Below are 12,620 nucleotides of genomic sequence, written 5' to 3' on the forward strand. Positions count from 1 at the left end.
AAACGATAGACGTTTTTATATCGTCATCCGATATATATCGTTATATCGAACACCCCTAATTAACATGTTAACTTGTGTTAGTTTAAATCATTGAAAGCTTGAGCTGTTGTGGGGAACACAAATCGTTTATGCGATTTGGCTTCTACTCTACATTCGCATGCAGTGCCATACTGTGTTCTTTGCTAGCTGTTGTGAACAAACTGAGTGCCTTTTCCTAGTCATTGATTTTGCATCTGATTTTACAAGTATCGCAGGTAAACAAATACAACCTCCACATACAAAGGGTGTGTGTAGTTTATTAGATGCAGTGCATTTTCTCTCTGTTTTATCATTTGTGTGACTTATGTCCAGCAGCTCTGAAACAGGCCCGAGATGCAGCTCACCTGTGGACTCAGAGCTCAGTGGATCAGACATCCCCAAACCAAACCAAAACCGTAAGTAGCCTCAGAATGACTGACTGTGAATATTTTGTAACACTTCACTCAAACATAAAAAAAACTACAGAAATGGTAAAAAGTCTCCACTGTATTTCTATTCAACTCCATATATCATGGTCCACAGGAAGGATATCTAAATGACAAGGCCTCTAACTTCTCTATCAGTCAGTTGGTTAACTTTATGGCAGGTAAGCTTTTCAGATAACCATGCATCAATTTTACAAACTGTTTCTTTCCTGTTAATCTCAACAGCGTGTGTGTGGAGTGTTTGCGTGGCAAGGAAAGCACCACTAGTGGCATCAGACAGCTCCTCCTCCAGCAGCTCCGACAGCGATGAGGAAGAAAGAAAGACAGAATCCACATCCAGTGAGACGGTCACCACAGAGACCATCACCACAGGTGCTGGCAAGGAGACCATCCGGCTCACCGTTGACGCCAAAAATGAGAGGGCAGTCTTCAGCAGGTGCACATTCTCTCACACAAATAGGGAGCTCCTGTTCTGTCTGGTCCAGTGTGCCAGGCTTTGATAAAGCCCTCCTTTCCCTTTGCTCTCCTGTACAATTTTGCTTCCCCTTCTCTGCTTTTTTTCTGATTATCCTCCTCCCCCTGTTTGTTCCCTCCTTTCTCATCTCCCCCTGACTCCAGAGTATTCAGACCTGCAGTCAGACGGTATGTTGTGCTTGAGGTCCTGTGCTCTGAAGTGTGGAATGCTTCCTGGAGTTGTGTTAAGGATTTAAGATGTGTTTTGCTTGTTGCCTTTAACAGGATGAGGAGTAATGATTCCTTATGGCATAATTCAGGCCAGGCCTAATTCATAAAAAAGAAAATCCACTAACTCCAACCTGGTGACTTGTAGAGTCTCTGTATTCTCTGTGATTCTCAAATATAACAGAAATTCACTGTGCATTTATAAAAGAAAAGATGGTTGACTATTTCTTACCTTACTTGTTTTATACAGTATAATGATGAGAGAAGAGTAGCATATTAGTGCTGATTGTAATGATGTGATATTTTGGTTTTATTTTTAATCATAACATTAGGGCTCGATATGATTTTTCATTCAGATAACCCTCACCACTAACAGTCTGTTGGATAGCATGCTATGAATAAAGGTTGCCACCTATCCAATTTATCAACATCCTAACAAACCAGTACATTAGCAAATTACTAACAGTGCACCAACGAGCATGCTGGAGTTAAAGTCCAATCTGAACTCAGTGGACAGCGGGGACAGAGGCCACAGATCAGAGCAGATGGAGACAATTTAGCAAGCAGCAGAAAGGAGCATCTACAGTACTCAGTTCAGCTGCCACTTGTTTTCTTAGCTAAAGCTGTAATTCTTGTTTTGTTTTGTTTTTTTCAGCGACGTGCCAGTGGAAGGGCTCGCTAACGATAAAGAAAGTGGCAAAGGTGAAAAAGGAAAGCAACATGGGAACAGTTCCAGCCCAGTTACTGCTGATTCGGCTAACCAGGCAGCTGCTGTTACACAGTAAGTTTGCATTTGTGTGTTTTGTATAGAGATGAATAGAGGGATGAGATCACCAAACACTGCATCAGTGATTCATCGCTGTCAAAGCACCTCTTTATGTGAGAGCTCTTTGACGAGTCACCGCACAACCTACGCACATTTCTGACCTCAAGAACAGAGGTGTAACCTATCATATCTAATTGGCTGCATTTCTTAGAAGCTTTAAGGAGTATTAAATCATGAATGTTTTATCTACGTCCAGGGCAGCCAAAAATAAACCATTTTACATCACTTATAGGACTGTTGTGGTGATTTACAATTCTAGAAATGGGAGATTTTTGGCCTCTTTGTTGAATAATTTAGTTTCTGTCATACAACAACATACAGCATCATTGCATAGGCTGTAGATGGATACTCTGTTGTAGTTAAGCAGTTTTTCTTTCTTTAGTAAAAGTTACTGAACCCCAAATTACAGTTGGAACAAATGAAAGTTTATGAAGTATGTAAATGGTACAAATTTTTCTTTTTAAAGATCTATTTTTTAGAGACACGTGTCACATGTGACACAAGTGCAATATAGATTACATGCTGAAGGAATATATTGTACACATGCAACCTGCTGAGCACTGAATAAATCCCAGTTGCAAAGTTATTACATGTATTCACCATGCGATGCAGAAAATATATAAATTAATTTAAATGTTTTAATTAAAAATTTGTATAATATATAAGCACAAGTTAAATTATACTTGGTTCTAATCTTTTGTAATGATCCCTTTGCACAGCTGGAAAATCAATTAATAGAATACAGGTTAGTTAAGAATACGTATTCAACAAATCAAATTTATTTCACTTTGATCTGGCAAAAAAACTACAGGGAGGCCATAAGAGGATGTGTGGAACAATGTAAGAACTGTTTGTAAGGTTATATTTGTAAAGGTTTATAATGTTCAGCTGCCATGTTAGAAACAAACAGCAGCACATATTGTAGAGTCCAAGGAATGGTGCATTTGTGATGGTCATGAATTCACAAGATTAAGATTTTTCTGCAGTTTTACGATTTAATTTTCTTTGCAGCCACAGTGCATATTATAGTCCATTTTCCTACTCTCTTGTCCATTTTTTTTTTATATTTTTTTATTAGATCATCTCTCCTTCCTTTAGGTGAAAATATGGGCTAGTGAACAAATAGACTGTACATAAAAGATGTACACACCCATCATGATATTACCTGTTGGTTTTGGATTTAAAGCCTTGGTGTTGTGCTAAGGTAATGATAACAAGCTGGATTTCCAAACTTGAATGGGCCAGTGTCGTTTGATATGCATAGCAACAGTAGCCACAAGGAAACCAACTCGTCTGAATTCTCTCTCTTTTTTTCTTTCTTTTTTTTAACTGACAGAGAGATGCAGTCCCCCGCTAATGGACCGGCCTAACGAAGTGTTGCAGGAACACACTTCATACCTGATCATTCAACACACAGCCACGCCACCTTTGCTTCCTCTTAGCAGTCCATCAATACCCTCGTTTGTGTCTAAAAGACATGTAAGTGAATGGAAGATCCTTAGTGCAGAGCTCGAGCAGTATTTATAATGGATACCAGAAATCAACACATGGGTACTAGTGATGTCTCTAACGCGCCTTCATGACATCATTATAAATGAACCGCTTCAAAAAGAATTGTGTGTTTTATAAAAACATTTCATTGTGCCAGGCACACCAAAGCCAAACTGTGTTACATACGAACTTTTTCAAGATGAATTTCTTTCCCGTTAAACTTGGAAATGTAAACACCTTTATCTGTCGGGATCTGTTGATGTGCCAGCTGCACTTTTAATGTTAAGAAAACACCCTATTCTGAAATTTGACATTTTATTAAATTAAGCACCGGGATTTCAGATTATTTGGGTCTGTCTGCTCTCCAGGTATAAATATGGTCCAGTGGATTTTTTTTCTTCTGTTTTCTAGGAGAGCATTTGACTGTTTACACTTTAGTAACAAAAAGCATTCAAATAATCAGCCAAGATTACAGACGCCAAGATGCTTGCAAAGCGCTAGCTAGCTGCCATTTTGTGTACAACATTTCAGTCTTCGTGCCGGGCAGACAGGTCATTATAGCAAATATGCGACTTATCTGATCATTTCTCAGTCAAGTAAGTTTTTATCTCCTTTGATCACATGACGCGCAAGTGCTCTCTATTTGTTAGTTTGGAGCATTGGATTTGGGGGCCTCGCGTGTGTCACTTCCTCCTCCTGAAAGATTCAAGTAGTTTAGGGGTACGTGTGTGCGCGTGTGTGTGTGTACTGTTGTGTCCATGTGTATAGACGTGTGTGCCGGCGTGTGTGTTTGAGCTCTGTCTGAGGTACAGAGTAAGTTTCTCAGGTCAAAGGAGAGGTATGCAGATAGAAAGAAAGCACACCTGTGTAACACACACGCAGACACACAGTGCCATACACACACAAGTGTACACAACCATATCTAGATGCAAAAAAAAAAAAACAAAGGAAAAAAATGGCAGCCCACATATAAGTTCATACCACCCTCAGAGCTGTTTAAATGTAATATTGTGAAATTTGAACCTGTATTAGGTTGTGGCTCTTCTTGGTAATCTGTAAACGTAATATAAATGTAAACAGTATATATATAAACATCATATCTATTTTTGGAATAAATCCAGTGTACGGCAAGGCGGTTGTTTTGCAGGTTGCGATGTGTGTATCGTATGTGTGTGGTACTGTCGAAATGAGGCAATAATGATGTCTGTGTTTCGGTTAATAGGCCAGCATCAGTTCATGTTTCTTTGCTACATGCTTCCTATGTAGTTTAGGAGTGTGCATGCTGTGAATACGAGTTGGTTGTCTACGGTACGTCTTCCATTTTGTTTACTTTGAGGATGATTCTTGTTAATGACAACTTGGGTCTTTTTTTTTCTTTATTTCCACCCTGTATCAATTTTAAACCCATTTTGCATAATTTAAATAGTCAAATTCGGGGGGGAAATTATGATAAACAATAAAATAGTCCATGTACTGCTTTTTGATCATATCGTTTGTGTACGCATGTGTTTCCACTGTAACAACGGTGATTAATTTAAACTGGATCTGAACAAATGTGTTTGTTAGAGCAATAATAAATCAACAGAAGCACATTAGGCACAGGTTTTTATAATCGGTAAATTAATGTTGCCTAATTTAGCTGCTCCATTTCCTGCTTTAACTTCATTTTGGATTTTCAAAAGACCGGTCAGACCAAAACGCTTAAATTTACTTGGCAGATTAGAGGTGCCCAGTGGAGTTTACTTACAAAGGAAATATTGTGACCTCAGGTGTCATTCACCAAAACCCATTGTTCTCTAAGAAACGTCTGGAGTGCATTTCCTTTTGCAATGCTAATTCATTGGTAGATATTTCAAATCCAGCATTGTTTACGTTCTTGCTTACTTGGTAGCAGTCTTGTTCTTCCTGTCGATCAGTGTAGTGTCTGCAGCCACTTGCAGGAATGTGTAACATTACTCACATTCTTGCACAAGTGGAGCAATGGCAAGACGTAGAAAAAGGTGCGATAGAACTGCTAGAGGCCGAGAATTCCCGGGGGTGAAACTTGAGTCGGTAATGAAAGTAAACATTAGTTGCAGCAACACCATCAGTGCTCACTGAGGTGGCACGCCATTAAGTTAGCTGTCTGATCTTTCCTGCTTCATCAAATCTATGCTTGTTATAAACAGTTAACCGGTTTAATCCAGTCTGGTCATAATCAGATTACATTAAATAACACAATACGTAAGAAAACGTGACCCAAGTTGTACTGAATTATCCTTTAAAATCTGTGTGTGCCAGACAGTCATCCTTTACGTCATCTTTCTCCTCGTCTCTCTCTTTCTCAGGGTAGGAGTCGAATTAAATTGCATTTAATACCTATCGAACGATTCTCTGAGATTGTTGTATTTATTTTAAAAGCACTTTTTCAAGAAGCACTTTTTGGTTTTTGGTTTTTTAATTTGGTGGCGCTAAGCGCCCCTACGTAATTCCCTCCCTCAGAGCGATGGGAATGTTTGACTTGACGAGTGAATCACGTAGACACTTTAGAATATCTTTTTGTTGTTTTTTTCTTCAATGCTTTCTGCCAAAGTGTGTCTTCCCACCAGTGTACAACTGGGTTTCATATCTGTGAAGTAGCCTCTTTTCTTGCAGTGGTCTTAGAGGTGTAGATTTATCTGAAGCAGCCTTTGTTTGATCCATTGCTCATGTTTTTTTTTTTTTCTTTGTGAATCATGTGATGGAGTTATTAGCTGGAGAAGAGAATGCCACAAGTCAAAGAAAGACTTTGAAGATTCGTCTTAGATCACAGCTCTTTCTTCCTCCTCTGCTTTTATCTGTTCACCGCTTTGAGCCGTTTGAAGTGAAACTGCACAGAGCTAGCACCGCTTCGTTGTCAGGGTTAAAAGAGGAAAAATAGGGCTGCGTTTGTCAGGGTTGTTCACATGGTCAGAATATGGCATCCCACCCGTCACTAAGCCTAAGCAGTGCTTCTGGCCTATACCATTTGTGTGTATGTGTATTTAATGCGTGTTTGTGTGCCCCCTTCAGTTTGAGTGTTTTAGCTACGGGTATGTTGTCACATTATGCATAATGGTACGTTGCATTCATCTCTAAGTGCCATTAAGTTTGCACATTAGCCTCGTTCACCTCTTTTTGGGCATTCGCTGTATTGCACAGTGTGTGCCCCGAACTTTATTGAGAAACAATGGGTGTGAAGTTGTTACTTACCAATTACTTATTATTTACACTGAGACCATTTCAAAGTTTTTTTTTCTCACATTATAGCTTATTATTATATTAGGGCATGTGTGTGCAGATGTGTGGGGGAGTGGTGGGAAAAACAGCCGTGTGGTTAAATGCCTTTTTTTTGTAAAGCGGACTGATGCTGGTGTCTTTGTTTTTGGGTTCTTTTTTTTCATTTAGAGTAATGTGTCTGTTACCTGTTGTCAATTTAGCTTGTACATTCAGATATGAACCTAATAAATATGTCAAAGATAAATACGCCTCTGTTTGTGTGATGCTTACTGTAAAACACACACACACCACACACAGAGAGAGAAAGAGTCAACAGGACATGGTCTTTGGAATATGTTTACCTTAAGGGCAGTTGAACAGGTGGATTATGTTGCGTCCCCGTCTCCCACACCTACAATCAGTGCTACACCCTCACAGTGTCTCCCCTGCTGCAAACATAAACCTGCCTGTCAGTTAGATGTCAGTGTGCTGCAGGCATCAAGTAAAGTCGGTTCACATAACAGCTGAGAAGGACCTGAAGAGCCTTCATTTGTGCTCATTCGCTTCACTTACATTTCAGTTTTTCAGCCTGTGGTCCTCTCTATATGTAGCTACCGTTTTACCCGTGGGTGTATGGCTTCATTCCTGAGCTTAGATGTTTGTCATACTAATCCTGGAGCACAGATACTGTTAAGTCTTAAGAGGTAAGACTCTTTTCTACCATTCTCCCTGCCTTCTTCCCTTCTTACTTACTTTTGCACCAGGGAAAAAAAACAAACACCTTTTTAGGTTTTGATCCACACCTGCCTGCTCTCTCTGCGCAGAGTGCATGAAGGAGAGTCTGTTTGCAGTGGGTGGAAAGGGGAAGAAGGCGGAGTTGTGTTTTTGTACTTTTAATGGGTTGTGGAGAAACCTGCCTGTCTGCTTGGAGCTGGGAGAGGAGGAGCCTGTGGGGTGTGGGACTTCAGACAAAGGAGACATAAACACACTGACACTGGATCACTGGAGCAAAAAAAGAGTAGGAGACGACTAAGGGAGACGATCCCTAACTCTTGGACTACTTTTTCGCTATATTTTGGAGAAAACAAACTTTATGTAAAGGAGATTTTTGAGGGGGGGGTGTGATACCTTGGATCGGTTTGTGAGCTGAGACATGTTTGTGTTGGAGCGGTGGTGGCCATATGTTGCCCAGACTGTGTAGAAGTGTGTGTGTTTGGGATGGAAAAGTGGAGCTGGCACGATCAACATTTCTGCTCTTAGCTTCACGCCATGGGGGGGTGCCATAGTTACCCCTCGGCTAAAGAAGCAGACGGGAAGACCCTTCAGCCCTCTGACATCAGCAGTGACAAATTGTAAGTTATCTCTTTTTCTCCTTGTTTTTTTTTAAATTGCATTTCTTTGTTTGTCCTGTCAATCTTTTACTACTTCTGTATTTTTGATAGAACAAACATTCATGTTAAAAAGAGGACAATACTTATATCTGTTAATGGTGTGTAAGAAATGTGACTAGAAAGCTGGCTGCACATGGTTTACTCAGGAATGTTCTCCAGATAAGACTGTGTGTGTGTGTGTGTGTGTGTGTGTGTGTGTGTGTGTGTGTGTGTGTGGTTACATATGCTGATGCATCAGTGACGGTGGATTCCTCTAACAGCGGGAACACATTATGAGCAGCAGTTAAAACTAATATGAGGAAAGGCACTGGGAAAATGTGTTTTATCTGAGTTACTAGGCAAATGTTTTGCCCCAGGTTGAATCTTTTACAGCCAGCTCGCTGTAGCGAAGAGAAACCCGCTCATGGACAAAGTAAAAGTGGACAGCTGGCCGAGTGCAGGAGAGCAGGGTCACAGAGGAGAGTGTTTACACAAAAAACACAACATGACAACTAGCTTTGGGTTCTTTGTTTTTGTGTGCTGACAACCTGTAGCCAAGAGAGGAGGTGACTGAGTTAATGTCAGTGAGCTGTAACGGAGCAGGATGTGAGCAGCTGAAGTTCCTGTGGACATTAGGAAAGTTTGTCATGGCTTGGCAAAGCTTTGCTCTACTGTACCTTTGCACAGCTAATGTTTACATTGATTTCTGACACTCTTCCTCCCTTTCTGACTGCTCTGACCTTTCACGTTTGACAAAAGACCTCCTGTTTAAACCTTTACACAAATGATCCCTGGCAGCCACTCTCTCTCACACACACTAACACATTTATACAGGGGGGAGTGAAACCCCATGGAGAGTACTGTGTTTTCCTTATCGCAGCAGGCAAGGTCATACTAAGTAAACCCTCAGCTGTTGCGTGTGTGTGTGTGCGTGTGTGTCGTGCGTGTGTGCGTGTGTGCGTGTGTGTGTGTGTGTGTGTGTGTGTGTGTGTGTGTGTGTGTGAGTGTGACAGCTGCCTGATCCACTACACTTTTAATATTGCAAAGTCTTGACTAAAAGTCTGAGTTAGCCTGCTCTGATCAGGAGCAACTATCCTGCATCCCTGCTTTGAATAAAGTCAAATTCTGCTGCCAGGTTTGACTCTCCATCACACTGTAAACATCATACATTCCCAGTATTCTCTATCTATATTGTCACACCTTCCTGATTAATAAGCCCTGTCTGTAGCTTATCGGTAGGTGCAGTATATAAACCGATGTAGGAAAAAGAGATGTTTTCCCAAAGAGGGTTGGCCTCAGCCCTCGGCTCTACATTATCCTGCACAATCTTGCTCAGTTATTTGCTTTCCAGCATTGACCGCTGCAGCAGTCTGCTTCATTAACAGTAATTACGCTGGCTCTGAATTGACTGCCTTCATTACATTAACTGCTGCTGTATTGGATGTTTAGGTCTGCAGTCACAGCAGTGCTCGTATGTTTCAATGTGTGTGTGTCAGCCAACACAGAGCAAGATGGATGAAAGAACTTAAAACATCTTATCTACTGAGTGCAGCAGCCGTCATTAATCCACTGACCCGTTGGTCGTTAGACACAGCGATATTTTTCGGTCTCCCACTCTTTCTCTTTCTGTGTCGGCTTCATTAACTCTGAACTGTCTTCTCAAGGGGGATTAATAACAATAACCAGGAAGCGCGTCCATATCTGCAGCAGCAGTATGTGTGTCAGCGGATCACACATGCAGACATGTATGCCCTCATAGCTCTGCCGCCTGGCGTCGACAAGGCAGAGTGGCTTGCCAGCAACAGTAAGTAGTAACAGATTTGTGTTTGGACTCATTTCTCTGTAGCTCTTTAACTCCCAACACTTTTCTTCTTTCTGCAAAAACAAAGAAGAAGACAGGACAGCAACATGCGCAAGATATAATGTTGCTGTGTTTATTTATTTTCTTTCCAGCTGTGGCATTTTTCAAGCATATAAACCTGTTCTCCAGTGCGCTATCAGAGTTCTGCACTCCCAGCACATGCCCAACTGCCTGTGGACCAGGCAACGCGTAAGTTACTCAGTATTATACTGCAAATTGTGGCACCGTATGCAGATACAAAAGCTGTTCTTGATGTATATTATAATATTATATTCATATTATATATGGGTAACCTTGTACACTATATCTGTTGCAGTCATTGGGGTAAACTGCAAGCAATCAGCATGTGCTGAAGTAAAATGTCCAAGCTCCTATTAGTCTTGTAAAAAAAGAAAAAATTATGTTTATGTGAATTGTTTTAAAAGTTAGTTTTTCACTTTTTCCCAACACTACTGCCAGCAAACGGCCTTTTTGCTAACAGCATTAGGAGAGCTTGCATGAGGTTGACCTAAATGTACTATAATCAGTCTTTAAGCTGAGCTCTGAGCAGCTTCTCAGTCTTTATCAGCCCAGGAGTGCCATCACAATATTTACCCTTTAAAAAACATCAAGTACGGATTCTGTTGTTTCCATGTTGTGTAAACTTTTAGTACGCTTTCGTCCTCAGGGTTTATGTTTGGACTGATGACCATGGCAGGAAGCTTAAGTGCTCTGCTCCGCTTTACTTTGACTACGCCATGTCATACATTCAGGACCTACTGACTGATGAAGACGTGTTCCCTACAAAAGCAGGTAGAGTGCATTTACATCGTGTGTTACCTAATTGCACGGCACGTTTCAGTTTCAGTTTCAGTTTTAAACTGTCATCTCTTCCTTGTTTCTCCAGGTGCAAAATTTCCGACAGGCTTCGTGTTTATGGTCCAGAAGGTGTTTCTGTTGTTGTTCAGGACAATGGCTCACATTTATTGGTCTCACTACACACAGGCCCAGCAGGTGGGTCTGCACCCGCACCTCAACACGCTTTTCATGCACCTGACGCTCTTCTGCCGGCACCATGAGCTGCTGGATCCAGAAGACACTGAGCCACTGCAGGACCTCATCACAGCTTTGGGACGACATGGGTGAACTTAAAGGGCAGCCGCAGATATTGTACAATCACATCATTGCACGCTTATTTATTTCTTAAATCTGATTGTCTCTCACCACTCTGGGCCAAATTTAAACGTATTCCCCAGTATAGATTTTTAAAGAAAGCTCTATAAGGAGAGCAATGCAAAGAAACAATGCTCCTGTTGTTCTGTAGAATTGGACTGAAGTGTATGACTATTGCATGCTTTCTTTTGTTGTTGTTGGGTTTTTGTTTTTTTTTTTGCTTTTTTAACATAATGGTGCACTATTTTACTTTGATAAGGTCAAGATCTTCAAGGTCACTTAACCAAACAAACCCAGTTTGTGCCATTTTTGTATTTTGTGCACCGTGCAAAAATGCTGCATCTGCATCTTCATGTATTTTAGAGTACTTTGTAATAAATATTTGTGAGCCATTATCTGTACAGTGGAACTGAAAAGCATGCATACTTTATTTTGGAGAAATTAGTGAATACAAAAAAGTGGGAAGAATTGGTTAAAGACAGGGAGGGACTTTGTGTTTGATCCTGAAGTGGGTGCTGGTGCTGTTTTATTTAGCATATTTTCAGGTCTTTGGTTTATAATCAGCGCCACCTGCTGCTAGTAAAGGAATCCAGCACGTATCACATTTTCCCTGCACCATCTGTAAATATTTGTTTACATACTGGATTTATGATTAAACTGACTTATGAGAGTTAAATGGTGGTTTTTCTGTTTTAATGTAAGGGTGTTGACAAAACATCTGGCTGCACTGGTTCTCTCATTTCAGATGTGAACGCCGTTTGAGGCCCACAAAGCTAAGGGATCACATACTGTAAACACTGAATTGTATGAATATTTTTGTTTCTTTTCAGAGTTGTCTTTTTTCTTTTTAGTGCTGCAAAACAAATAGAAAATGTGCCTCTTCAACATACAAACTCTACTGTACATTCTTCTTGGTTAACAGCGTTGTTTCTGGGAAGTGTCAGGCCACTCGAGCCACACTGCATTAAATGAGCCTAACGGGCCCTGTGCCATATGCAGTCTTGATCAAAAGTTTAAGTTTAAAAATAGCGAAAAATCATATTTTGCATATTTGTATCTTAACATGGTTCCAGGTAGAGTTTCAACATGCAACAAGAAAAAATAGGAGTGAGACAAAACATTTTTTTTAAGCATGCAATTTATTGAAAACAAAGCTTAAACTGAATCAAGCTCTTTGATTTCTGATTTGGGGGAGTTTACAGGTTTTTTTTTTTAAGGTGTGGTCTTAAACTTTTGATCAGCCGTAAAAGTTCTAAACATTAACTCAGTAATGAGTAGCTCCACCGTTAATGTTGATCACTTCAAAAAATTGTTGCGGCATGCTTGATGCAAGCGTTTCCATGAGGTAAGTGGGAACATTTTTCCAAGTGGTGAAGAGAGCCGCAAGAAGGGCATCTACTGTCTGGAACTGTTGCCCATTTTTGTAAACTTCCCTAGCCATCCATCCCCAAAGGTTCACAGGGAACATGCAGGATGGTCCAAAAGAGTGATGTTATTGTCCTGGAAGAAGTCCCTTGTCCTGCGGGCATTGTGTACTGTAGCATTGTCCTGTTGAAAAA

General features: G+C 40.6%; 2 protein-coding genes across 5 annotated transcripts in view; both read left to right on the forward strand.

Annotated features, from left to right (window-relative positions):
• Positions 1 to 3,862, forward strand: part of ppp6r2b (protein phosphatase 6, regulatory subunit 2b) — an 18,880-nt gene extending 15,018 nt beyond the window's left edge. For 2 of the 4 annotated variants that reach the window (XM_042225236.1, XM_042225237.1), the window contains exons 22-26: positions 352 to 434; positions 690 to 900; positions 1,083 to 1,106; positions 1,801 to 1,926; positions 3,308 to 3,862. In XM_042225236.1, coding sequence (XP_042081170.1) covers positions 352 to 434; positions 690 to 900; positions 1,083 to 1,106; positions 1,801 to 1,926; positions 3,308 to 3,341 — 478 coding nt within the window. In that variant the 3' untranslated portion in view covers positions 3,342 to 3,862. The remainder of the gene's footprint in view (positions 1 to 351; positions 435 to 689; positions 901 to 1,082; positions 1,107 to 1,800; positions 1,927 to 3,307) is intronic. The other 2 variants (XM_042225238.1, XM_005933093.3) reach the window with 2 other exon arrangements.
• A 137-nt stretch (positions 3,863 to 3,999) lies between these two features.
• On the forward strand, positions 4,000 to 11,737 carry LOC102308000 (MOB kinase activator 2). The gene is made up of 5 exons (XM_005933092.3): positions 4,000 to 8,030; positions 9,713 to 9,852; positions 10,002 to 10,098; positions 10,577 to 10,701; positions 10,796 to 11,737. Exons 1-5 carry the CDS (start codon positions 7,948 to 7,950, stop codon positions 11,032 to 11,034), a joined length of 684 nt encoding a protein of 227 aa, XP_005933154.1. The 5' UTR covers positions 4,000 to 7,947; the 3' UTR covers positions 11,035 to 11,737.
• The last annotated feature ends 883 nt before the right edge of the window (positions 11,738 to 12,620 follow it).

This window comes from Haplochromis burtoni, unplaced genomic scaffold, assembly GCF_018398535.1.
Source record: "Haplochromis burtoni strain Fernald_Lab_line unplaced genomic scaffold, NCSU_Asbu1 Contig_164, whole genome shotgun sequence".
Classification (NCBI taxonomy): Eukaryota; Metazoa; Chordata; class Actinopteri; order Cichliformes; family Cichlidae; genus Haplochromis; species Haplochromis burtoni.

Excerpts from the sequence above, each read along its gene's own strand:
- LOC102308000 (XM_005933092.3), top strand. The coding sequence starts at position 7,948 with ATGGGGGGGTGCCATAGTTACCCCTCGGCTAAAGAAGCAGACGGGAAG. Across the intron at positions 8,031-9,712 it reads GACATCAGCAGTGACAAATT|GGGGATTAATAACAATAACC; the intron begins GTAAGTTATCTC and ends TGTCTTCTCAAG. Across the intron at positions 9,853-10,001 it reads AGAGTGGCTTGCCAGCAACA|CTGTGGCATTTTTCAAGCAT; the intron begins GTAAGTAGTAAC and ends TTTTCTTTCCAG.